This window comes from Sphaerodactylus townsendi, linkage group LG09, assembly GCF_021028975.2.
Source record: "Sphaerodactylus townsendi isolate TG3544 linkage group LG09, MPM_Stown_v2.3, whole genome shotgun sequence".
Classification (NCBI taxonomy): Eukaryota; Metazoa; Chordata; class Lepidosauria; order Squamata; family Sphaerodactylidae; genus Sphaerodactylus; species Sphaerodactylus townsendi.
In genome coordinates, this window is record NC_059433.1 from 20940912 (window position 1) to 20965766 (window position 24855).

The window sequence follows — 24855 nt, forward strand, 5'->3', positions numbered from 1 at the left end:
CACCACAAGTTCTTCTGCTCCCCGTGGGCCAATAGGCTGAAGGCAGTTATGGGGCAAAGTTGAGAAGGTCACCACCCATCACCCAAGCCAGGAGGTCAGCCAAGGCTTTCTACAACCTCAGAAACCTTTAAGAAACAGTGAAAGGCGTCCCTGCTTTCAAAATCGCTCAGCAGCTCAGCCTTGATACAGAGAGGGAGCTGGAAAGGGGGAGCGCAGGATTGGACTAGGCCTGGGGAGAATGAAACTTGGACCAATCGCTTTCTCCCAGCCTAACCTACATCGAAGGGTGGTGCTGGGAGGATAAAACAGAGGAGGGAAGATCCACAGCCCTGCGTGCTTCCCTAAGCCCCGTTGAAGAAAGGACAGAATTTTAAAAATACATGTGGGACAGACATGCATAGAGAGGTTACATTTATGGGAAAGCAATGTACATTATTTTCCCCTTTGCATCTTCAAGAAGGATTTCCCTCCATCCTTTGCATTTCAAAACAGCAGCAAGGGGGCATCCAATGCATGCAATCCCCAACTATTCACTGTTAAAGTTAACGTGGGGCAGTGCACTTTCAGCCCCCCTGTATAGAAAAGGTTTCTACAGAGAAGGAAACAAAAAGGCCAGTTCTACTTCCACCTTTTCTGAAAACATCCACCTGCCATGACCAAATAAGTCTGTTGCACAGAGAGATGAAGTGGTTAAGAGCAGACGGATTCTACTGTGGAGAACTGGGTTTGATTCCCTACTCCTCCACCTGAGCGACAGAGACTTATCTGGTGAACCAGATGTGTTTCAGCACTTCTGCATTCCTGCTGGGTGACCTTGGGATACTCCCAGTTCTTCGGAACTCTCTCAGCCCCTCACCTCTCGAGGTGTTTGTTGCGGGGACAGGAAGGGAAAGGAGCTTGTAAGCCACCTTGAGTCTCCTTACAGGAGAGAAAGGTGAGGTATAAATCCAAACTCTTCTTCTTTTTCTTCTTCTTCCCATGCTCCCATTCCTGTCTGACTGGAGCACTAAACTTCAGTACCCTTATCAGTCACCCTGCAGTGTTTTGTTCCCGAGCCCTGCTTGTTAAGAATTATGTTCACCCCACATCGGTTCAGTCCACATTTGAAGCTCAGTTGATAATACATGCAAATCCACTGGGCTACAACACATACCTGAACATTCTGGGCGGTCTCCTTTACATTCACGGCTGCGCCATCTGGCCCTGAGTCCATGGACTGTATCCTGCAAGAAAGGAATACCTGGATGCAATCAAAGTTATTCAATGGCATGCTTTGCTCAACCTCCACCAGCCACAGGTCACCAGGCAGAATGGGGAGTGAGAAGAAGAAAGCAGCCAAGGGAATCGTTCACACCTCAAAAGGCCCTGTGTGTTGGTCCCATGCATACAGTGATCTGCGCATCTGTCTCCAAATGTACAGACCGTAACATACACAGATAAGGCTTTGCTGAGGCAGTAACATTTAAAGTCACCCTGCCCCAACCTTTGTGATCAAAGAAGAAGGGAAAAACCCTTGCCCAGTAACAGAGGAATCACTGACAACAGGGCTCTATCAGTCAACAGGAGCTTTGGGCTGGGAGACAGGATCCAGTTAAGAGTCACAGCTAAGATTTGGCAGTTGAAGAATGGACATGCTGAAAGGGTTAGTGTAGCAGGAGACAAGGACAGAGACACAGTCCTGGAACAGTTACTGAATTTCAGTGGAACACAATGCATTAAGTATAGCATTTTAACAAAAGTGTAATAAAAAACTGCCTAGAAAGGATTTTCTTTCCCTGGCATGTATGGACTTAGAACATAAGAACTAGCCTGCTGGATCAGACCAGAGTCCATCTAGTCCAGCACTCTGCTACTCGCAGTGCCCACCAGGTGCCTTTGGGAGCTCACGTGCAGGATGTGAAAGCAATGGCCTTCTGCTGCTGCTGCTCCCGAGCACCTGGTCCGCTAAGGCATTTGCAATCTCAGATCAAGGAGGATCAAGATTAGGAGCATTAGATCGACTTCTCCTCCATAAATCTGTCCAAGCCCCTTTTAAACAACCATCCTGCATATGTTCATGGGTTAATATTTTTTTAAATGATACATTCTTAAAACAAAAAACACTCTTGTGTCTATTGCTTTATTTCAGCCCTCAGTTACTGGCCCAGGCTTGGTTGGGTTCAATACACAGGCTCAGATTCTGGCTCTCAACTATAATTCCTTCTTGGATTCTCTAATTGTTCTTTCTATTTAAGAAGATACTCTAGAAATCACATTGCTGTGTTCTGTCCAGGAGACGGGGAGTTGAATGTCCATTTAACAGTTTTCATAGGGATAGTTTTGATCACTTCAGGGCAAAGGACAGTATTTTCTTCCAGTAACAGTGTTGTGTATTACTGAAAAAGTACATTTTAAAAAATGAAATTAAAGGCATTTCTTGCTATACTGGCTGGTAAAAGTGCATACATTCACGAAAAGATACACACTTGTGAAAACAAAGGACAACTGAGCTGGATATACAACCTGTGCCTTTGAAGACACCCTCCACAGTGGTAAGACAAACATGCTACAAAACCACACAGAAGGACAGGACATTTGGGAATTCAAGCCACCGAGAAGTGCTCAAGAAAGATTCATTTGTGGCCACTTGGACAGAGAGCAGGAACGCGAATACCTTTGCATTTGATGAGCACAAAAAATATTCATTTTACTGTTCAGCTTGCTGGATTGTTTAGTCCAAAATTCCTGAAACAATGTTCTCAGCGTGAGTCTCAAGTTAAAGCGACCTACAGTCTACAGAGGATGCAGGACAGGGTGAAAGAGGATACATACCACTGAATCCTTCTCAAGAGTTGAGAGAAACTGAGATCTCTTCTCCAGATTGTCTAGTTCCTTGAGAACTATCTTGTGGAAGTGTTCTAGTTCCTTCAGCCTGATGCAAGGAGGAAAACCCACACACGCACAAAATTGTATCATTCCTTTAGGAGAGGAAGTATTTGACACCAAGTATTTAGTGGTGAAAATATGGATAGGATACACAGGCTAACTCCTCTCCAGTTGGCCATGTACCACTGCTATATGTTGGCTCTGAAATCAGCAGACTTATCTAGCCCAGGGGTCTGCAACCTGTGGCTCTCCGGATGTTCATGGACTACAATTCCCATCAGCCAATTGGCCATGCTGGCAGAGGCTGATGGGGTGCCAGTCCATATTCTGGAAATGCTAGATTCTAGGCTTGATCTAGCCCAGCAGTTTTCCACACGGAGTTCCTGAGCCTTCATCAAAGTTTCTTTTTGAGAAAGCAACAAGAATGGCAACGGGAATGCAGTTTTCCCACAACAACTTATCTTTTTTTTTATACAACCATGTGATTTTAAACTGTTTTAATTGTTACATTTTATTAATGATGTTTTATTGCTGTTTTTATTGTTGTTGTTGTTTTTTTAAAAAACCTTTGTAAGCTGCCCAGAGATTGTAGTATGACGCGGGGTATAAATATAATAAATGAATGAATGAATGAATGAATGAATGAATGAATGAATGAAGGAAGGAAGGAAGGAAGGAAGGAAGGAAGGAAGGAAGGAAGGAAGGAAGGAAGGAAGGAAGGAAGGAAGGAAGGAAGGAAGGAAGGAAGGAAGGAAGGAAGGAAGGAAGGTGTACATGGTGTGTTGTAGGTTGCTTGTTCAGTTCACACCAAATTCTACCATCTGGCCAATGCCCACAACATTTGCACCACACAAGCAAAGCCCCATAGAAAACCTCTGCAATGCAATGGAGTCTTATAGGAGACAGGCAAGGACCCCTTGGCACAGAGGGCAATGGAGATGTGTTACCCTGGAGGTAGAACATTCCCACCTCACCCCCCACCAAAAACCCCAATGATCTAACTTCACGGGGGGGGGGGGGGGCAAAAAGGTTTAAGAAAAGTACATTAAAACCATGGCTGGAATCATCTGGCTATGAAGCATTCTGTATTATAATAATAGAGAACTGTATTATAATAATAGGCGGATTCCGCATGGGCTAAAAACAGCGGTGTGAGAACGGTGTGTAAATGATGTAAACCCTTTTACACCGTTTTAAGCCATTTTACACCATTTTCACACTGGTTTCACACTGCTGTTTTTGGCCCATGCAGAATCTGCCATAGAGAAATAATAGAGAACTATGATAATAGAGAACCGTAGGACCACCTAAAAGATAAGCGCATTTGTTTGGGGAGACGTAAGTCCTTCCCATCTGCATCGTAACTAGAACAAGAAGATTACAGAACTACCCACACATACCTAAACCAATGTCCTGCTGAAGAATATGCCTCTCTCTGCTTGCATGAATGAACAGTGATGGAGGAGCAGGTTCCAACCCCCCCGCCCCCCCGAAGCTATTCCTTCAGGCAGCCCACACTGGCAGTGAAACATTAAGCCAACTTTTCATAGGGATGGATTTGCTTAAAATCCACCCCTAAAGGCTGGGGCCACATGATCTTGTCCTTTTGTTTCCTTCCCATTTCTCATCTGGTTAGACCAGAATCCGTCTGGCCAAACGGATCTTTGTTTTCAGTTCAGCAATGTGGGAGGAAAGGGTCCCAAATCACTGGATGTCAGGACTGCTCAAGTCCAGAAAGTCCTGATCTCTCATGCACGTGAATACAAAAAAATAATATTTTCAGCTAGGTACAGAAGAACAGGCTAATTAATGTAAAATCAGATACTTAAGGAGGTATTTTGAAAGCTCGTAAACAAAGTTTCCTATAAGCTGTGTGGCTACGCAGACATTGTATTGGTGCTGTGAAGCGGCCAGCAGGGGGAGCTCTAACACAAAGCTCAGTTCTGTGCAGAGGTAGGTACCTTCCGCACAGTTCCCTACTGTGGTTAGAGGGACTGTTGCTGGTAAGGCATGCTCAGTGTCCGGAAAAAGGATTGCCGATCACAGTTTGTTCTATTAGTTATCCTGCTAACTTGGAATTCTTGACTAGCGAATCAGGCCAATATTAAAAAGGTCTCATAAACTTACACTGTCTTAAATCAATGGCACATGCAACTTTGCGATATTTACTCCAACGGGCAACAGATTTTGAAATGACAGAGGGTGCCAAGCCTTCGGCCTGCTCTGCACAAAGCATAGCCCTGCCCCATTTGAGCTTTCATCTTGCCTCAGTCGTACTCTACCCCTGGTCAGCAAATGTAAGCTGGTGTGGCATCCAACGCTAGGAGAGGTCACACAGAGCAGCTCTCTTGGGTAACAACAGCAAGAAGGGATATGTTTAGAACTTGCTTCTGCCCTGGTTTCATAACTTTAAAAAATGATTCTTTTCCTACAGCCACATGCAAGTCAATATGCGCCAAGCTCCACCACTTACCGGCACTGGTGTATCTGGTTCAATAATGCTGACATATTTTGTTCGGGCATCTTCAAGGTATTTCGCATGTAAATCTCTGTCCTCTTGTACCGAGACTAAGTCATAGCGCCAGTCGATTAGGCAAGGGGGGAAAAATTAGGCAGATAAAATATTTAACTGTTGAAGTATTCCAAAATCTACTCCCTTACACTCTACAAAAATAAACCTTCTTTCACGAACAGCAAGTCGGGTTACCCAAAATGTTTTCTTCAACTCATTTGTGAAGGACTCAAACGCAGCAATGACGCCTGAATCTTCCTGGAACATGGGGGGCACATGATCTTCCACCAGATCTACCGATTCTCCTGCACGAAAAAAAGCACAGGCCTCTACTGAGTATTTCACACTAGCTAATGGCTGACCAAATTCATTCAGACTTGTTCACACACCAGAACGCAAGCAGGCACATGCGGTTGCTGGATTTAAACAGATAAAAGCTCAATTTCTGCATGAGCAATGGACTCGGATTCTGTGGCTTGCTTCCATTAGCACTGCTTTTGTCCATTGTGGAAGTGTAACGCATGAGTTCCTTCCATGCTAGGCACTTCCACTAACGTAAGATGGAAGCAAACAAAGAATAGCACAAGCAGAAAGATGGGACGAGCTTGGAAGCAGAGCAAAATTTCCACAGGCATAAGGATTCCCACCCACAGAGTAGGATTTTCCTGCCCAGACAGTCCAAAATGCCTTCCTCTAGATGCAAACCAATCCCCTGGGGAACTTGCTAGCAACAATTTATTACAGAAAAACAAATCTGCAAATGGTACATCAGACACAATTCCTACTTTTAAAAAAATGTCCACAACAGCTGCATGAACAAAAAGATGAAGAGTTGGTTTTTATACTCTAATGTTTTCTCCTGTAAGGAGTCTCAAAGCGGCTTACAAGCGCCTTCCCTTCCCCTCCCCACACCAGACATTTGTGAGAGAAGTAGGGCTGAGAGAGTTCTGAGAGAACTGTGACTAGCCCAAGGTCAACAAACCGGCTTCATGTGCAGAAGCAGGAAAACAAACCTGGTTCCCAAAATTAAGAGCCTGCCACTCATGTGGTGGAGTGGGGAATCAAACCTGGTTCTCCAGATTAGAGTGCACCTTTTTTAACCACTACACCATGCAGGCTCTCAGCTCCTAAACACAGTTTCGATTCTTTTGTCTTGCACATATGAAAAGACATGATACCTAATTCAACTTGGTATAGTTGAAACCGAAGGACTGCGGGTCCATTAGACCAATATTTCGGACAGGAAACCTAATGTATATTGAATTGTGTAACATGTGTTTAGGACACAGAAGATAAATTTGGTTTACCTTTTCTATGCGTCATGTCTCTGAAATCTGATTATTCCTTAGTAAGGTTATAAATGTACACTATCAAAGCCTCATGCTGGAATAATTCTTCACTCCAACCAACGCCTTGAGTTCAGAAAAACTAGTTACAAATCTGATTTCTCAATCAACAAATAACACAACAGCTAAACAATGTTTAAAAAAAGGAAAATCCTCTAACTTACTTCTAAGGCAGGGCTACTAAGACCAGAGTTTTGGAAAACAAGCAAGCCTTTAGGACTGATAGACCTGAGGTGACTAAAATTACAGACAGGTTTAGAAAAGTTGATGGTATCGTGTAGCTTATAATCACCTTTATGAGTTGCCTCTTCCATCTCTACAGAATCAAAAAGTTTTTTGGGTTCAAAAGAAAAGCTGGAAGACTGCTCATTACTAGATTTCCTCTCGGTGGTTTTCAATCGCTTCTCTCCGAGACCACTTAGGAATCCTAAGAGACACAAGAACATCATATTCTGGTGTTATTGTCAGTGTTTATACTCTGTCTCAGAAAAAGATGTTAGTACAATCAGTTGAGGTACAGCCGTCAAGAAAATTGTATGCTTCCGCATAAGAATATGGTCCCAGACGAATGTGGGAAGTATAACTCATTTTTACACGCTGCCTTTGTCAAAACCATTACTGAACTACTTTGATACATCAGCATGTATTTTCACTTTCAGATGGAGGGGATCAGAGGTAGCTAGGCACTAGGACCCAGGAGAAGCATTCTACAACAAAGAAGGCCCAGCATGTTAAGTTCTGTGGTGGAGGAATATACAACCCTACTAACATCTTTTTCTGAGACAGACTATAGAAGACTTTGTTTCCTCGGCCCCAAATGCTAACTCTATTTCAGAATTAAATCTTGTTTGCAACAAATCTTCCAAGTTACATGAACTTAGGACCAGGTAATTATGAAGTTCAGGAAAATGCATTTAATTCCGTCCACAGTTCGTCTGGGAGACCATATTGATTCCCTCACAAAGATGGCAACTGTTAAACACCACAGACTGGGCTGCACAGATTAAAGGAGATCCAAAGTAGGGGAAAGGATCAGGCTTTCCTCTTAAGCACCTGGGAAATTGGTTGCCAAGTCTTCCCATTGTCCCAGCTTACATTTTCTACATATGTGTTCAACCCTACCTGTGAGTTTGCGCTTAGATTTAGAGACCCGGTCTTTCAGGGGAAGAGTGCCGGATATGACATCACAGTTCTAGGAAGAATAACAAGAAAACTCCTAGAGGCAACATTTCTTTTAAAGTACCGTGTTATGCTTCCACCATGTTGATTCCCTCACAAAGACGGTAGAATTCAGGGATATAGTGAGAGTTCAATGAACGAAGCTTGTACGCACGCACACAGAGACACACTCCAACCCATACCTTGCTTTTACTGGCATCTGAGTCATCAAAGGAAGAAGCACCACTGAGTGACACAGCAACATCAGCCAATTCTAAGCCACCTGGAAGAAACAAATTACCTGTTAAACAAATTGCAAGATCTTGGAGCCATTAGGAGAAGAAAAACCCTAAAATGTACTTTTCCCAAAATAACACATAAAGCCACAGAGATATCAGACAGTAGTGCTCTTTCTATCTGTATGAACAACAGTATACCTTGACAATCCTTATACATAAAAACCAATTCCTACCCAAGCCTGGTCCCATCTCCCAATCTTTCACCATGCATGTAGGAGAACGAGAGTGCAGACTGCAGGAGCAGTAGATCTACAGTGTGATCCTGTTGTCATATGCAGATTGTCATATGCCAGTGGTGGCGAACATACGGCATGGGTGCCAGAGGTGGCACTCAGAGCCCTCTCTGTGGACATGCGCAAACAGAGTTGCCCACCCCCCAACCCCCATACACATCTAGGCTGGCCTGGGCCACTGGGCTCGATTATTAGCATTAAACCAGTTTGGGGGAAGCAGGGTAGGTAACCCTGTTAAGCGCTGTTAAACCCCACTGATTTTCATGCGAAGAACTAAAGTGTGATCCTTTACCTGGGAGTAAGCTTGGTTGCTGGCAATGGGGCTTGCTTCTGAGTAAACCCTCCTAGGGTCGTGATTCACCCATTGGAAGAGTTGCATGGTTGCTTCAAAGCAAAGCCACTGACTACCACCAAGCTTGCTCCCGAGTAATGCACACCTCAGAGTCAACCGTTTTTTTCTAAACTAAAACCTCAGTATTCAGGTTAAATTGCCGCGTTGGCACTTTGTATAAATAAGTGGGGTTTGGGTTGCAATTTGGGCACTTGGTCTCAAAAAGGTTCGCTATCACTGTCATATGCATATGCTTACACTAAAGTGGTTTACTAGCTATAAGGGGAAACCTGGAGAGAGAAAAAACAAGTAAATATCTTTCTAGCTGGCTAGCTCTCAGTTAGCTCCTGCTTGGCTATTACATGGCTAATAATAATACTGCACTGAGAACGTGCAGAGAGCAACAAAGAATATGTGTCTACTATAGTCTACGTGCAGACCTGCATGTGGCCCATGCCAGGTCTGCTTGACCAATAGGGATCAATTACCTGGTCACTGACTTCTGACCTCACGAACTAATTAGCATGCATCAATTAACCCTTTCATTGCTGGATTGTGTCACTGGAACTTGCCAAATCCCAACAGATCCTAAGCAGAATTATATCTTTCAAAGTCCACTGAAGTGAATGGGCTTAGAAAGGTGCAACTCCATTTAGGACTGGACTGGCTCTTACTCCTCCCTGTGACACTACCGGGTGTATCCCTTTTCTGGCTTCTATATAAATGAAGAGTTACCATTTTTTTCAGCAGGGCAAAAGAGGGCCACACTGGGGAGCTGTCACTGGAAGGGAAGAAAGAGGTGGCCAGGAGTACCCAAATGAGAGGTCACACCACCACCAAACAGTACAGTGCTCCCTCCATCTGCCAGGGACAATGGGTTTCTTATGCTGCCCTCCCCTGCCAAATAACCCCAGAAAACTTGTTAACTAAAGCAGCGGCTTTTGCAGGTGTAAGCTGCAGTGGCGTAGTGAGGTTAAGAGCAGTGAGGAGCAGTGAGTGAGGAGTGAGGAGCAGCAGTGGCGTAGGAGGTTGAGAGCTCGTGTATCTAATCTGGAGGAACCGGGTTTGATTCTCAGCTCTGCCGCCTGAGCTGTGGAGGCTTATTTGGGGAATTCAGATTAGCCTGTACACTCCTACACACGCCAGCTGGGTGACCTTGGGCTAGTCACAGCTTCTCGGAGCTCTCTCAGCCCCACCTACCTCACAGGGTGTTTGTTGTGAGGGGGGAAGGGCAAGGAGATTGTCAGCCCCTTTGAGTCTCCTGCAGGAGAGAAAGGGGGGATATAAATCCAAACTCTTCTTCTTCTTATGTCATCAAATATCTTCCTCTGTCTTGTTTTACGGATCGTGTCCTGGCAATGTTGTCTGTGGAATGTTTTAGTTACTATATCTGATTTTATTGAATCTGTCTAAATAATACTGTGCAATGATTTTTAGGAACTGGTTTTAAGATTTAGGGTATAAATGCTTTTTAAACATCTGCACAAGCCGTATGAAAAATAAATAATATGTAAAATGAGCTAGGAAAGCAGTGATTATCTATATATGTACTCAAAGTCTATGGTACACTGGAAATGATGACACAACGGGTGAGAGGAGCATGAAACACAGTGGCTATTCAACCATAGGAGGGTTTCTGGGTTGCTCCCTAAATAGGCACTGTTCAGGAAAGATGACACAAACCTGCTGTTCTTGCATATTAGAATCAGCTTTGAGAAGAAAACTGAAAGAAAATTTGAGACTTACCCTAGAATGGCTGTAAGGATTTTTTAAAAAGAGCATTTTCCTGTTCACTTGATGCACACACAGATTTGGCCATATGGCATTGTTTACATCGTCTACCCTGTCCCTGTACACCAGCTGAGGTCGTCACATTACAATCTGCTACCCCTCTTAGGATAGCTCATCTGGCATCAGACAGAGACCACACCTTTCCTTTTTGGAACAGAAGCATCTACTTTTTGGAAAAGATTCTTTGTGAGGTGAAGGGAGCACATTCTTAGGAAATCGCCACCAACAGGCTATTTCCCAGAGCTTTTAATGGGGTGTAGACTCCCAGCTAGTGCAGTGTACTGATTAAGAGCAGTCCTGACATCCAGTGATTTGGGACCCTTTCCTCAAACATTGAAAGGGGAAAAAAAGATCCATTTGGCCAAGCTACTTTTCCACATGAAGCCTGCTGGGTGACCTTGGGGCAGTCACAGTTCTCTGAGAACTCTTTCAAGCCCATGTGAAGGCAGGCAATGGCCAATCACTCTGGATTCTCTGGCCTTCAAAATCCTACAGGGTCACCATAAGTAAGCTGTGACTTGAGGGCATTTTCTACCACCACTACCACCACATAGCCAGTGGTGGCGAACCTATGGCACTCCAGATGTTCATGGACTACATGGCCAATTGGCCATGCTGGCAGGGGCTGATTAACATCTGGAGTGCCATAGGTTCGCCACCATGGACATAGACAGTACACATCTTTTGGGATCATAGTGTCTCCCCTGCCAGGTAAGTATATGTTTAATGTTATGCCTTCTGCCTTGTTACATGGCAGATTCAATAAGCAAGAAAAGGCTAATAGATTGTGCCCATGTAACGATGGCTCAGTTGAATCTCTGGCCCACCAAATACTACACTGTCTCAGATTCAAGGAAATCAGATCCAAGTATGTGAATCTTACTCCTTTACATTTACCCGATCTCCCCGATTTAATTAGATTACACTACTTGTTGGACAATCCTGATCCTTCTCTCTGTATGATAGTTGCAGACTTTCTCCTGGAAATTACTAAACGCCAGTAGATTTCCTTCGACATAACATTTATTTCCTGTATTGTATATGCTTTTTAATCCGTTTTTAATTATTGTTGTACTGTTGTCTATGCCAATAAAGGCTTGCTATGCTATGCTACATCTTTTGGGAGCAGTAGGGGGTTATTTGGGGTTTCATTTTTACTCTGTATTTTTTGAAAAACCTGTGGTGTATAAACTACCTTGGGCCATGGGGAGAGGCAGGATGTAAATATTTTAATAAAACAAATGACGCTTGTCGATTAAATGTGAAAATGGGACATTTTTACAAGCAAGCAGGAAGTGCTTGAGCTGTATATCTGTGAGAAGTGGGGAGCAGACAGAGCAAAAGATTCTCCCACTGACCTGCACTCTACCTCCAGCCCAATCAAGAAACAAAAGAGGATTTAGATATCTATTTCTGTTACCCCTTGTTATCTGTGATACGAAATGCAACTACATTTTGAAATGATTTCATTCTATTTGTCTATGTCTAGAGTAGGTGGCAGCACCCCAATACTATTAAAAATGGGCTGAGATCCATGGATGAGACTTTTCCCTTCCAAAATTAACTTGGGAGGTAGAAAAACCCACAAAAAGCAGCCTACCACTAATAGCCACAGTAGCAGCTTATATATAATATACAATAAACCAAAAAGAAGCATGGCACATTTTAAATCAAAAAATATTACAACTCCTAAGTGCCACCGAGGCTGAAGTCATACCAGTTTGCTGCTGAGCTAAGAAGCTATGTATTGGTGTGCTCCTTCTTTTCTTGGCCATTTCTCTGTGCATGGATGAATCCCCAATCTGGAAGAAAGGTTTGTAGGCTGATCAGTTCATTCAATCTGCAATGGACAGAAGAGATTGCCTATTCTGAAGAACAAACGTATCCCTTCATTCACACAAATACCCCATCTTTAAGAAGAAGAAGAGTCTGGATTTATACCCCACCTTTCTCTCCTGTAAGGAGACTCAAAATGGCTAACAAGCTCCTTTCCCTTCCTCTCCACACAACAGACACCTTGTGAGACGGGTGGAGCTGAGAGAGTTCTGAACGAACGGTGACTAGCCCAAGGTCACCCAGCAGGGATGTAGGCAGAGGTGGGATCCAGCAGGTTCTCACAGGCTCCCGAGAGTAGGTTACTAATTATTTGTGTGTGCCGAGAGGGGGTTACTAATTGGTGATTTTGCCACGTGATTTTTGCTTTAGTTATGCCTCTCCTCTCAGCAGTAGCACGCAGTCTAGCAGGAGGTGCACTGGTGTGCGTGGCAGCCTGCGCCTGCGTGCATTTGTTTCCCACCCAAGGACTGGCGCAGCGGCTGCGTCCTTGCCACGGAATGCCCGGCCACGTCCCCGTTGTGCCCCGCCCAGCCCCATTGGCGCTACACCACAATTTGAATCCCACCACCATGGGAACCTGTTACTAAAATTTTTGGATCCCACCACTGGATGTAGGAGTGTAGAAACACATCTGGTTCACTAGATAAGCCTCCGCCACTCAGGTGGAAGAGTGGGGAATCAAACCTGGCTCTCCACATTACAATCCACCTGCTCTTAGCCACTGCACCACGCTGGCTCTCAAGGAGCAAAAGCTAATTAACATTTATCCCGTGGTGATATTCTGACAAAGCTGAATTTCACATTGTCCTTGGCATGCACCCATGAGAAGTTTGGCCTAAGCTTGTCAGTGCTTGTGAGCTAAGCAGGGTCAGCCACGGTGAGCATTGGAGAAGGAGACCACCAAGGAAGACCACCAAGGAAGACTCTACTACATTGAGGAAGACAACGGCCTCTGCGAACTACCTCTGCTCATCCCATGCTTGGAATGCCCTGTGAAGGCATATGCATGATTGAGATACGAAATGCAACTAAATTTTGAAATGATTTCATTCTGTTTGTCTATGTCTAGAGTAGGTGGCAGCACCAAAACACAGATTTCCTTTTATCTGCTCATTTTCAACTACTGTAAACTAACCAAAGAAAATCTTATAGAGCTTCCAGAAAATTTACACAGCATTGGGGGAAATAGGATTCCATAATTATGGTTAGCCAAAATAATGTTCTTCTTCATGCATACAATGGGTTAGATCAGTGGTTCCCAAAATTATTTGGCCTACCGCCCCCTTTCCAGAAAAAATATTACTTAGCGCCCCCTGGAAATTATTTTTTTTTAAATTTTAATAGCAATTAAACAGAAAGATATATGTATTAATGTTTCTACCTTTTTCGTAAAATATAGTAAAGAAAGGTGTAAATTAGAAACCTTGAACTTTGAAATTGTGAAACTATTTATGAACTATTTATGAACTACATTGTTCAAAGAAAAATTAAGCGTTATGAGCGGAACACATGAATCAATTTTTCTAAATCTTCTCTTCTTTCTTTTATGCTTTCACCGCCCCCTCACAGTTATTCATCGCCCCCCAAATGCACCTGTGGCCATCACCGCCCCCCTGGATCACTGCAGCACCCACCAGGGGGCGGTGGCGCCCACTTTGGGAATCACTGGGTTAGACCCAAGCAATTTTTCTGCTGGTGACAATGGCCTCCTCATTTGACCAGGCCCTAATTCTATGTTGGGATCACTGGAGCTGTATAAAAGCCATGTGGAATTAGAGGCTACGGCCCTTTAGTATGAGCACACTGAATTGCATCCAGAAGAAAACAGGCTGAGTCTAATGCTTGTCAGAGTCACTGTACCAAAGTCAGACCCTAAAAGAGAACGTTACTCCCCTCATTAAGTCTATCAGATTCAAAGCATAAAATGTTGAGTTTGGTAAGATCGGATCGATAAGAATAGTCAGGTTCTATTCCAACCTGGGTTTCTATGTTCAAAAATCAATCTGCCCACACTACAAGGCTGACACAATATGAGGCCCTGAGAGGCTGACTGACACTAGTTAAGAATAGGCTCTTGGATCTTGATTTTCATAATTTGACTCTTGCAGCCAAGACAACCTGTTCTCCGACTACATTATTAATCCCATGCGAGTGTGGAATTATGGCAGCACATTTTCGTCTGCTGATTAATCCCACCCAGAGGAGAGCATTGGCTACTGCAAGATGTAATGTGCTGCCATCAGCTCTGCTGGAGGGAAGATTCAAGAATATGGAACGTTCTAAAAGAGTTTGTTCATGTGATCTGATTACGGTTGAAACACTTGACCATTCTCTGTTTCTATGCCCTAAATACAATAAGATATGCATGAAATACATGAATTCCATTTTCTTGCAATGTTCTCAGTGGCAAGAGTGTTATAAGATACCCAATCTTCTGAATAGCTCTGATGTGCTCTTCTATGAAACTGTTGCAAATTTTATACTGGAAATTAGTAATTTTAACTGTATTTCTTAACCTTGTTTTGCTTTAAAATTTTGTCCTGTTTTGTATGCCAATAAAGGCTTGTGTGTGTGTAAACATTATTTATCAAGTACATTTTTACTTTACTTTCCTTAAAAAAAAAGCTTGCAGTTATTCATTCCCTACAACAACCCTGTCAAGTAGATCAGGCTGAGAGGGGGCAATGAGTTTCATGGCAAAATTGGAATCTGAACCCAGACTTTCCAAGATCCTAATTCAGGCCATAGCCACTATACTGCACTGGTCCTCTATAGAGGACACTACTGAGTATTGACTGGACCTCCTAAACCCTGCCTACGTCAGCTTTATTGGATATCCAGATTTGATTAATTTCTCTTCAGCCAGCCACCGAATTTACAAGCACATTCCAAAGGCTACAGATAGTAAAACTTGCATTAAACCATTTTTTTAATGACCAAGGTTACCCAAGCAGCAAAGCTGCAAACCAGTCCTGAAGATGTTTGAAAGAAGAATTGGAAACCAGTCAGCTTTCTGCCACTGGGAAACCCCAGGCCCGACCAGAGCCAAGCTAGATTTAAACCGGAAACTGAGGCTCATTCCGCACGCGCAGAATAATGCACTTTCAAACTGCTTTCAGTGCTCTCTGAAGTTGTGCGGAATAGCAAAATCCACTTGCAAACAGTTGTGAAAATGGTTTGAAAACGCATTATTTTGCATGTGCGGAAGGGGCCTCACATTCAACTGTATTTAGGACTTGATATTATACAACTATTCAAGAAGATAATGAATGTATATTTTCTTACTTTCTTTGCACGGTGATCGCTGCTACTACTTGGAGAAGATAATGGCAGTACTAAGAAAAGACAAGCAAAAGGTAAACATAATTAGAGACATACCAATATTAATATTCACTAACGTAGCAAACTGGAAGGATAACTTATAGGCAGCTCCTAGTAATTGGTTTGGGTCTTGCCTAACATTTCTGCAGGCAGAAGAGTGAGCAAATTTTTACTGATCCTTCTTCCCACCATAGACCTCCAATTCCCCCTTCATGCTGGTCTTCGGGGTCTCTCCTTCCTCTGGGAGCAGCGTTTCAGGGAGCGTTTTGGGCTGCAGGGTGAAGGGGAAAGAAAGCTGAGCTCTGCTGGTAGTTTTCATCAGCATCCAAGTCATTATCTTCAACTGCTAAACAACTTGATTTAGCTGGAGAATTGTAGCTGCTGTGAGCTACAGGCTGGAAAGGAAGGTAAAACCCAGCAAGAGGCATCCGTGTGTACAGCACTGGCACTATGTAGTCTGAAAAGGAAAGCTGATCTAATTATTATAATAGAGCTCCACCGGCCAAACACCAACTCTGACTGCAGCACATCAGTGTATGATAATGTATTACTGTCACTCAGATATACGTATGCTGCTACAGACAATATGCTCAGGACCATAATGCTACAATTTCAGTTGGCCATCACCACATCCTAGAATTGCTGATGCCTTTGGGACCTCAGCTCGTTGACTGGCCAAACAAGATCCATACCAAGGACGTAGGTAAGGGGAGGTTTCTTGGGTTCAACCCCCCATTACATGTCCAAAGCTCCGCCCCCGTTTGTGGTTTTTTTGTATTTTTAGTGTTTTTTCAGTTTTGGGCCTGCAGGGGGCACACTTTTTAGGCTAGCAGCACCATGATTTCAGGGATTTGTTGGGAGACTCTTCAGATGATACCACCCAGGTTTGGTGAGTCTTGATTCAGGGGGTCCAAAGTTAGAAGTTGGGGGCTACACCTTTGAGTGTCCATAACTTTGGACCCCCTGAACCAAACTTCACCAAACCTAGGTGGTATTATCAGGAGAGTCTCATAAAGATACCCTGAAAGTTTGGTGCTGCTAGCTTAACAATTGCACCCCTAACAGCAGGCACCCCCCAAATTTCCCCAGATTCTCCTTTTAAATCCACCCACTTTGGCATGGATTTAAAGGGAGAATCTGAGGTCCCCAGTTTAAACATTGAAAGTGATGCTGTTTCAGGGTGGGGGAAAATCCACCCCAAAACAGCATCACTTTCAATGCTGTTTTAACTGGGGACCCCAGATTCTCCTTTTAAATCCATGCCAAAGGGGGTGGATTTAAAAGGAGAAACTGGGGAAATTTGGGGGGGTGCCTGCTGTCAGGGGTGCAATTTGTTGTCTGGACACAGTGTGTAACAGACTTACCTCTGTGATACACCTCTGAAGATAAATAAATCTCTGATTTATTTATACACCTCTGAAATAAATAAATAAATAAATAAATAAGATGCCAGCCACAGATGCAGGTGAAACGTTAGGAACAAGATCCACCAGACCACGGCCACACAGCCCGGAAAACCCACCACAAACAGGGTAGAATGATCTTGTGTAGGCACTGACTACAAAAGTCAGTGCCCTGTTATAATCAGTGGGATTAAATTCTCAACAAGAATAGGATTTGGACATTTATTAATTATGCTGAACTAGACTGCAAATCCATTTTACCTTTTAATTTGCTTCTGAATTTTGGTTTTCTACGAGTATAGTCAATAGTTTTGTATCCAGATTCCTTTTGAGAGTTAAGGATCCAGCTTTTCTCACGAGGACTGTTGCCTGGAGTCTCTTGGTTGCTTTCAGAGAAGAGATGACTCTTGTAACCAGAAGACTATAAAACGGTGAAGACGAAATTCAGTTCTGTCCATTATTATGCATGAAAATTTCAATTATCTCAAATCAACTTTACTCAAGAAGCCCTCTGATACTGACAGCATAACAACACGATACATTCAACACATCAGTTGACAAGTGTACAACTGGACTCAAGACGGAGGCGGTGGGGCAGCGCCACAGTAATGTGTGTCACACCACCTAGGACTGCGGATGGGGTCGCTCGAGTCCAGTTGCACACCCATGACCCAACATGTGTTAGATGTATCATGTAGTAACACCCTAAGTGAGACCATTAATCTGTTATTCAGAATTGTCTATGCTGCTTGGAAGTGGCTCTCCAGGGTCTCAAGTAAAGTAAAGGACCAGTGGGCGTGTACCTGGGGACATGTGACCCGATATGTTCCCGGGAGTGCTCCGCCTCTGGTTGCCTGATCTCACAATTATATCTTTCTCAACAGGAAATAAGCTCTTTAAAAATACCTAACACCCACAAGGGCCTGGGAAAAAACCAGAGAGGACGGGAGACAGTGTCCTTTCTGTAATAAAAGTTGTAGATACGCAGAGACCCATATATTGTTAAATTCCTGTATCTGTGCTCATCCTCACATTTCAAAGAAGCAGGAACCAAAGAAATCAATCACATCCCGATGTTGTGCCTAATTTGGATTTTGCATCCAAAGCAGAGAATCTAAAGCTCCGCAGCTCTGAACGCCCAAATAAGACCCCACAGGACAGATTTTGATTAGACGGAATTTACCCATGTACATGTTTGGTCTACTATTATTAAAATCTCTATTCTCATACAAAGCAATGGTAAACATGAACATATTACCGGCTTAGTTTTGTGCACTTCCACAGTTCCTTTTTCCAAATTCCTGTAAACAGAACCCAAAAAAAATCCTATCCAAACGAAAGAGCTCAGTTCACACCATTACAAAAATATTCAGGACTTCTCTCCAGGGCCCTGTATAACACACACCTGGAATGGTGGAGGTTATAGTTGTACAGCGCTCTCAAACTTGGTTTCTTTCCTCATAACTTCCATAATTCTCTTTTAGACTTGGTCTACTACACATACGCAATGAGTTGGAAGAATGGACTAAGCCACTTCAGACTGCAGGTGAGGGATATTTGTACAAGTCCTTCCACAGCTATAATTTCCTCCAAGTAACAAACTAGCAAAGAATGCAACGTTTGTCTTTGTGTTGATTTTCTTTCAACGTGGGACATTAAAAATCAGAACCCACCCTTCCTCCCAGTAGTCTGGAAATGTCACAGCCCATTCTACCATTTCCAGATTCTCCTACCTCCTTTCTGCATATGTAGACAAAGCATAAGCTATTAGGATAGACTGCAGAGGCCAATAGACCATGCTGGCAGGGGCTGACGGGAATTGTAGTCCATAACATCTGGAGTGCCAAAGGTTCGCCACCACAGCTATAGCTCATGTGACCTTTGACTGAAAAGATGGTTTCCCCCTTCTGGTAATATCATCAATTTTAAACAGATTTTATGAATTTTAATAGGTTTTATTACAGATTGTAATTGTTTTTAGATTGCATTGAATTTTAGGATAGACTGCAGTGGTGGCAAACCCATGGCATTCCCTAAATTTAGGATAGACTGCAGTGGTGGCAAACCTATGGCATTCCAGATGTTCATGGACTACAATTCCCATCCGCCCCTGCCAGCATGGCCAACTGGCCATGCTGGCAGGGGCTGATGGGAATTGTAGTCCATGAACATCTGGAATGCCATAGGTTTGCCACCATGGGGATAGAGAGTTCCTTATGTTAGTAAATATAGTAGTTGTGGACAGATATCGAGGAGAAAATTCCAGCATGCTCAAGATTTGTCACCCACCAGTGGGATTCTTGCTGCCTCTCCCCAAACATTAATTGCTTCTGAAATCTTTGGGAAATTCAAAAGCAGTTCACCATACAGTATAGGGATAGGGGCAAAGATGCCTATAAAAAATCCCCATATTTGATTGGTTGCAAATGGGGGTGTTGGAGAAATACAAGTCTAAAGCCCATAAGGTAAGCAGAAAAAGTGCACTTTTGGGGTGGGGGGAATACACTCCATAAATGCATGCGAAATCTAAGAAAATCACATGGACAGCAGAATTGCTAGAGCTAAATCATTTCCCCAAAAAGTTGCGTTTGAAGTTCCCACTGATAAAGCTGCTTTGCTTCCATCATAGGATTTGTGTCTGAAAAAACCAATAATGTCACTGGGGTGCTGTGTGGTTTCCGGGCTGTATGGCTGTGTTCTAGTAACACCATTACGACCCTTGTGAAATGACTCTACCAATAGTATTCAACCGATGAAAGCCTTCGACAATACAATAATGTCACTACTCCCAACTTCTGCAAAACCAGGAGCATTTTTATGCCCAAGTTCCCTCCAGTCTTTTCATTTTCCCCATTAAGCCTCTTTTCTATTAGAACTCCAGTGGTCACTTGAAATGCAGTAGCCCAAATATAACATTCCCAAAAAGTGAATGTCACCAGATGGAAAGTTAGTCCTCTACATTGCTCAGACAGATGACGAGAGATAACTTTGACTATCTTCCTTCTTCCCTAGATTTTTTGACTAGTTGCAGATGAGGAGCAGACATCATTCTGTGGTGTGACTGGATGCTACAGGCCTTCAAATTTCCACGGTAGATGAATGCCCCATTGCATTAAGCTGTAGCAGCAGCAGAGAAAAGCATTACCCGCATCTACCCTCAAATAATTACATGACAATTACAGGGAAGTCTCTGTTTGGATCCCCCTATTGGAAGTCCTGCTGCTAGCTACAATATTCTCCTGCTACCCAAGAGATGCACTGGGATTCTTGTCTTGGATTTTTGGCTCATAAAACCTAGAGGCTCAGAGCAGGTTACCACAGTGACACTTAAACTGAAGAGTTACCTCCTTGCTGCATCTTTTTCCTGGTTATAATTACATGTCCCTAATTAAGGTGCTCTAAAAGCAAAGTATGGTTTTACCGTTCCCTTGACGTTCTCCCATTGCTCAAACTGGTTCACAATGTATTTGGTCCTCAAGTTTTCCCATCCTCATCCGTTTCACTGCCAGGGAACCTGTCTCTACATTTCCTGCATACTCTTGTGTCTCACTTCTACAAATGTCTTAATTGTGCATGAAAATTAAGGGGATAAAAATCAGTGACATGTCCCCATACCTGTGCAAAGGGGTCTTCTGGACGAAGACTTTTTGTTTCATTTCAGACACCTGAAAACCAAGTTAATTAAACATTCTTTCAAGAAAATCAACAGGTAACAAATAGGATGAAAACAACGGATTTCACAGGAAAGTATTCCACAACATTAAAAATTTCGTCTAGGTCCATTCAGATTTGGCTCTGTCAAATCACCTTATTTGATTTTTCATCCTGCTCATTCTCCAAACAGTTCAGGGTACTATACATGGGCTTCCTTTCTATGGTTTGTTTAATAGCCACCATGAGAGGTAGGTTAGGCTGAGGAGAAGAAGAAGAGGAGTTTGGATTTATACTCCACCCCTTCTCTCCTGTAAAGGGCTTACAAACTCCTTCCTCTTCCCACAACAGACACCTTTGTGAGGTAAGTGGTGGTGAGAGAGGTATGAGAGAACTGGGACTAGCCCAACATCACCCATCAGTCTTCATATGTAGGAGTGGGGAAATAAATCTAGTTCACCAGATTAGACTCTGACGCTCATGTGGAGGAATGGAGAATTAATCCTGGTTCTCCAGATTAATGTTGGCTGCTCTTAGTCACTACACCATGCTGGCTCACCCAGTAAGCTTGATGACAGAGTGGGGGAATTTATTTACTTATTTTATTCCCTGCCTTTCTCTCCAGTGAGAATCCGAAGTGGTACATGCTTTCCATCTCCACTGTTTTATCCACAAACCACCCTCTGAGGTGTGTTTGGCTGACACTAGCTACCTCAGGCCTCTCTCTTTGTTCATAGTTCAGTGCTCAAAGAACCAGCCCCAACATTGGCTCTCAGGCAGGCTACCCAAGTCCAGGTTTGGAAATTCCTAGAGATTTGGTGGCAGAATCTTAGGAGAGTGAGATGTGGAGAGTGGAAGGACCTCAGTGGAGCCGATATACCCCGTTGTCCGCTCTCTAGAACCGGGGTGTCCAACTCTGGGTTTCAGATGTTCATGGACTACAATTCCCATCATCCCCTACTGGCATGGCCAATTGGCTGATTGGAATGTCCATGAACATCTGAAGCGCCAGAGTTGGACATCCCTGACCTAGAACATCCACTTTCTCCAGGAGAACTGATTTCTGTAGTTTTGAGATCAGTTGTTACCCTGGGAGATCTCCAGGTCCCACCTGGCTGTTGGCAACCCTACTCTCAATATATGATTTGACTACAGAACCCATGCAGGAGACATACATTTTTGAAATAGATAAATATTTGGTTTATTAATTTTTAATAAAACATGCATTAATTTATTTTTAGCAACTGCAAGTGTGTTCTTTTCAAAACAAGATCTGGAACTCACTGTAAAAGGGTTTTTTAAACATTTGAATGATACAGGGACATGTGACAATGGAAATATTAGGAGGACTGTGCATAAACATGGCTGGTATAAGCACCATATTCTCAGAAAAGGTTATAATGGACCAGCCTCACTAGGTCTCCTTTACAAAGCTGCATGAAAGATTCACTAAGAAATTATTTCTCATTTATTATTGCCAGCAAAACTGTCCAGCGAAAAACAAAACACAGATTTGCTTTGCTAAACTGACTAACATCAGTTAGCCAATTTAAGGAAGAGAATGTCCATTCGTTGGATAAGATTAGAACTTTTTAAACAATTTTGCCCTATCATTGATAATAAAAATTTGCTTTGGGGGAAAAAAAACTATGGAAAAAATAGTTCCTAAAATAGTATTTACCATACTGTGTGCCACAGGGTCAGATAAGCTTCCAAATTCATATGCATCCTTCCTGCAAAATAAAGACTTACAAATCACTGAATCCTTGAAAATAACAGATGGATATATTCCAGTAATTCCACAGCTATTGTCCCAGTATTTTCCAGAATAGATGTACATAAGTTGGGTGTGACCACAACACTGCCCAATATCATCATCATGACAAGAGCATAAACCCAGCTCGCACAGGCCTCTCCTGATAATTTTTGATGTTAACTGTAGCAAGCATCGTTCATCTGCACTCATATTTTCACTAACCATGGTTAGCTCCCAACCACCACTTGAAAAATCAGGTCCTGTTACGAACGTAACAAAGCTGAAAATACACATATTGCCCCATACAGACAAAACAGAAGTTGCACATACTGGGGGACCATATGGATCCTATCCTTCCACTATACGTGACCATACATACATGGTCAAATGGAACAGCAACAAAGGGGTTTCTCAGAGCATGAATATCTGAAATGTGCACATATCAGCTTAACGGTTTACCTTGTGTCTGCCATTTCTTTGCTTGAACTTCTTTTTCTGCCTTTCTCATCATCCTAGAAAAGAAACATGAAGGGCAGTATAGTTAAAAATTCTAGAAAACGAGTTATTTAAGACTGAAAAAAGTCTGCTTGCAGTAGACTCAGGAGGTTTCTGCACGGGCTGAAAGCAACGGCTTCAGCCTGGTAAAACACCGTTTTGGCGGGGACCCTTCGCACAGGCGCCGCTGCCAAATTGATGCAGCAGTGCCCTGTGCCCGCCAAAACAGTGTATTCAAAACTCGCTTGGGGAGCGAGTTTTCCTGCAAACGCCGGCTTCCATCCGCTGCCATGCGAACAGCAGCGGGTGGAAACCCAGCGTTCCCTCCCCTCCCACTCCCGGCCCCAAAGCGCCTCGTTACAGCTTCTGCTGGCAGCCGCGTGCGGGCTCTATCATGTGGCTCTGAGGAGGGAAGGGGACACGCCCCCTGGTCTCCGGTGCTTCAGCCGTTGCTGTGGCCATGGGGGCGTGTCCCCTTTCCTCCTCAGAGCGACGATAGAGCGACATGGCTGCCAGCAGAAGGTAACAAGACGTTTGGGGCCGGGGAGGGGAATATGCGGCTGTCCGGAGCTTGCTCCCACAGCTGTGCATCCCATGGGGCCATTTGTGCGAATGGCCCCATAGCCTGCATCGGAATGATTAATGCCGATGCAGGGTCTCTCCCTTGGCTGTACGGAAACCGCCTCAGTAACTGGAAGGAAACTAGTCCTCAGGAGGAACTGGGAGGGGGGAATCTACCTTAACCCAGGTGCCCAGAAGCAAAAACAAAAAGCATGAAAAAGTGACTCAAACTGGAACAGGGTTTAGGGGATGGCAAGATGGCCTCCTATGGCCTCCCAGGACCATCTCCCTGCCATGATCTCTCTTCACCCAAAGAAGCAGCAACAGCTATGAGGAGCAGGATCTGCCTTTGGATTTTGCTTGCCTCTCTTTCTGGGCAATGGTGTGGATTTGACCCTAATCACTGCAGAACGAAGTACCTTGTACTGATTTATTACAGATCAGAGATTCAACCTTGAGTACACCAGATCCATGTTTGACACCCTAGTTACCACCTAGTTACCCTTGGGATGATGATTGTCCTTCTCTGGTCATCATCCTGCCAGCTGTCCACTGCAAGAGGCAGCTGATTTGCTATTAAGAACATAAGAACGTAAGAAAGAGCCAGCTGGATCAGACCAGAGTCCATCTAGTCCAGCACTCTGCTACTCGCAGTGGCCCACCAGGTGCCTTGGGGAGCTCACGTGCAGGATGTGAAAGCAATGGCCTTCTGCTGCTGCTGCTGCTCCTGAGCACCTGGTCTGCTAAGGCATTTGCAATCTCAGATCAAGGAGGATCAAGATTGGTAGCCAGAGATCGACTTCTCCTCCATAAATCTGTCCAAGCCCTTTTTAAAGCTATCCAGGTTAGTGGCCATCACCACCTTCTTATTGCTTACCCTCTTTTAAAAAGTCTTCCCAGAAAACTAAGAATTACACTCATTTATCATGGAAGTGATTTACAGAAGTGATTAACTCGTGCTATCATCTGTGGAGATGATTCCAAGATAACTATTTCTGACATCCTTCCTTAAAAGTATGTTATTGTATGAATGTCTCAGATCTGTTTTACAGATTTCCTGTAAAGACAGTCCCCGGGGCAAGTACGAAGTCTTTACTGATCCATGGGGTAATGTCACATCACAACATTTACTAGGCAGACTATGGTTGATTCTGCACAGCAAAATGACACTGGGTTACATTCAGTATTTAAAAATCCGGGTCTATTTTATCCCAGTTTCTCCCTTCGCATGGGTGTTTCTGTGAAGGAATATCAAGTTAAGACTGGGAGGAAACACTCCGATTTCTTTTGCACGAGC

At 43.6% G+C, this 24855-nt stretch overlaps 1 protein-coding gene across 3 annotated transcripts in view; it reads right to left on the reverse strand.

The window, feature by feature from the left end:
* SYCP2L (synaptonemal complex protein 2 like) overlaps nt 1–24855 on the reverse strand; it is a 56786-nt gene that overhangs the window by 1377 nt on the left and 30554 nt on the right. For all 3 annotated transcript variants that reach the window (XM_048508109.1, XM_048508108.1, XM_048508110.1), the window contains 14 exons: nt 22962–23014; nt 22428–22479; nt 20711–20760; nt 18354–18396; nt 17357–17516; nt 15657–15706; nt 12253–12337; nt 8085–8164; nt 7846–7915; nt 7016–7150; nt 5573–5682; nt 5339–5433; nt 2812–2911; nt 1154–1223 (listed from right to left, as the gene is read on the reverse strand). In XM_048508109.1, the coding sequence (XP_048364066.1) occupies nt 1154–1223; nt 2812–2911; nt 5339–5433; nt 5573–5682; nt 7016–7150; nt 7846–7915; nt 8085–8164; nt 12253–12337; nt 15657–15706; nt 17357–17516; nt 18354–18396; nt 20711–20760; nt 22428–22479; nt 22962–23014 (1153 nt within the window). The remainder of the gene's footprint in view (nt 1–1153; nt 1224–2811; nt 2912–5338; nt 5434–5572; nt 5683–7015; nt 7151–7845; nt 7916–8084; nt 8165–12252; nt 12338–15656; nt 15707–17356; nt 17517–18353; nt 18397–20710; nt 20761–22427; nt 22480–22961; nt 23015–24855) is intronic.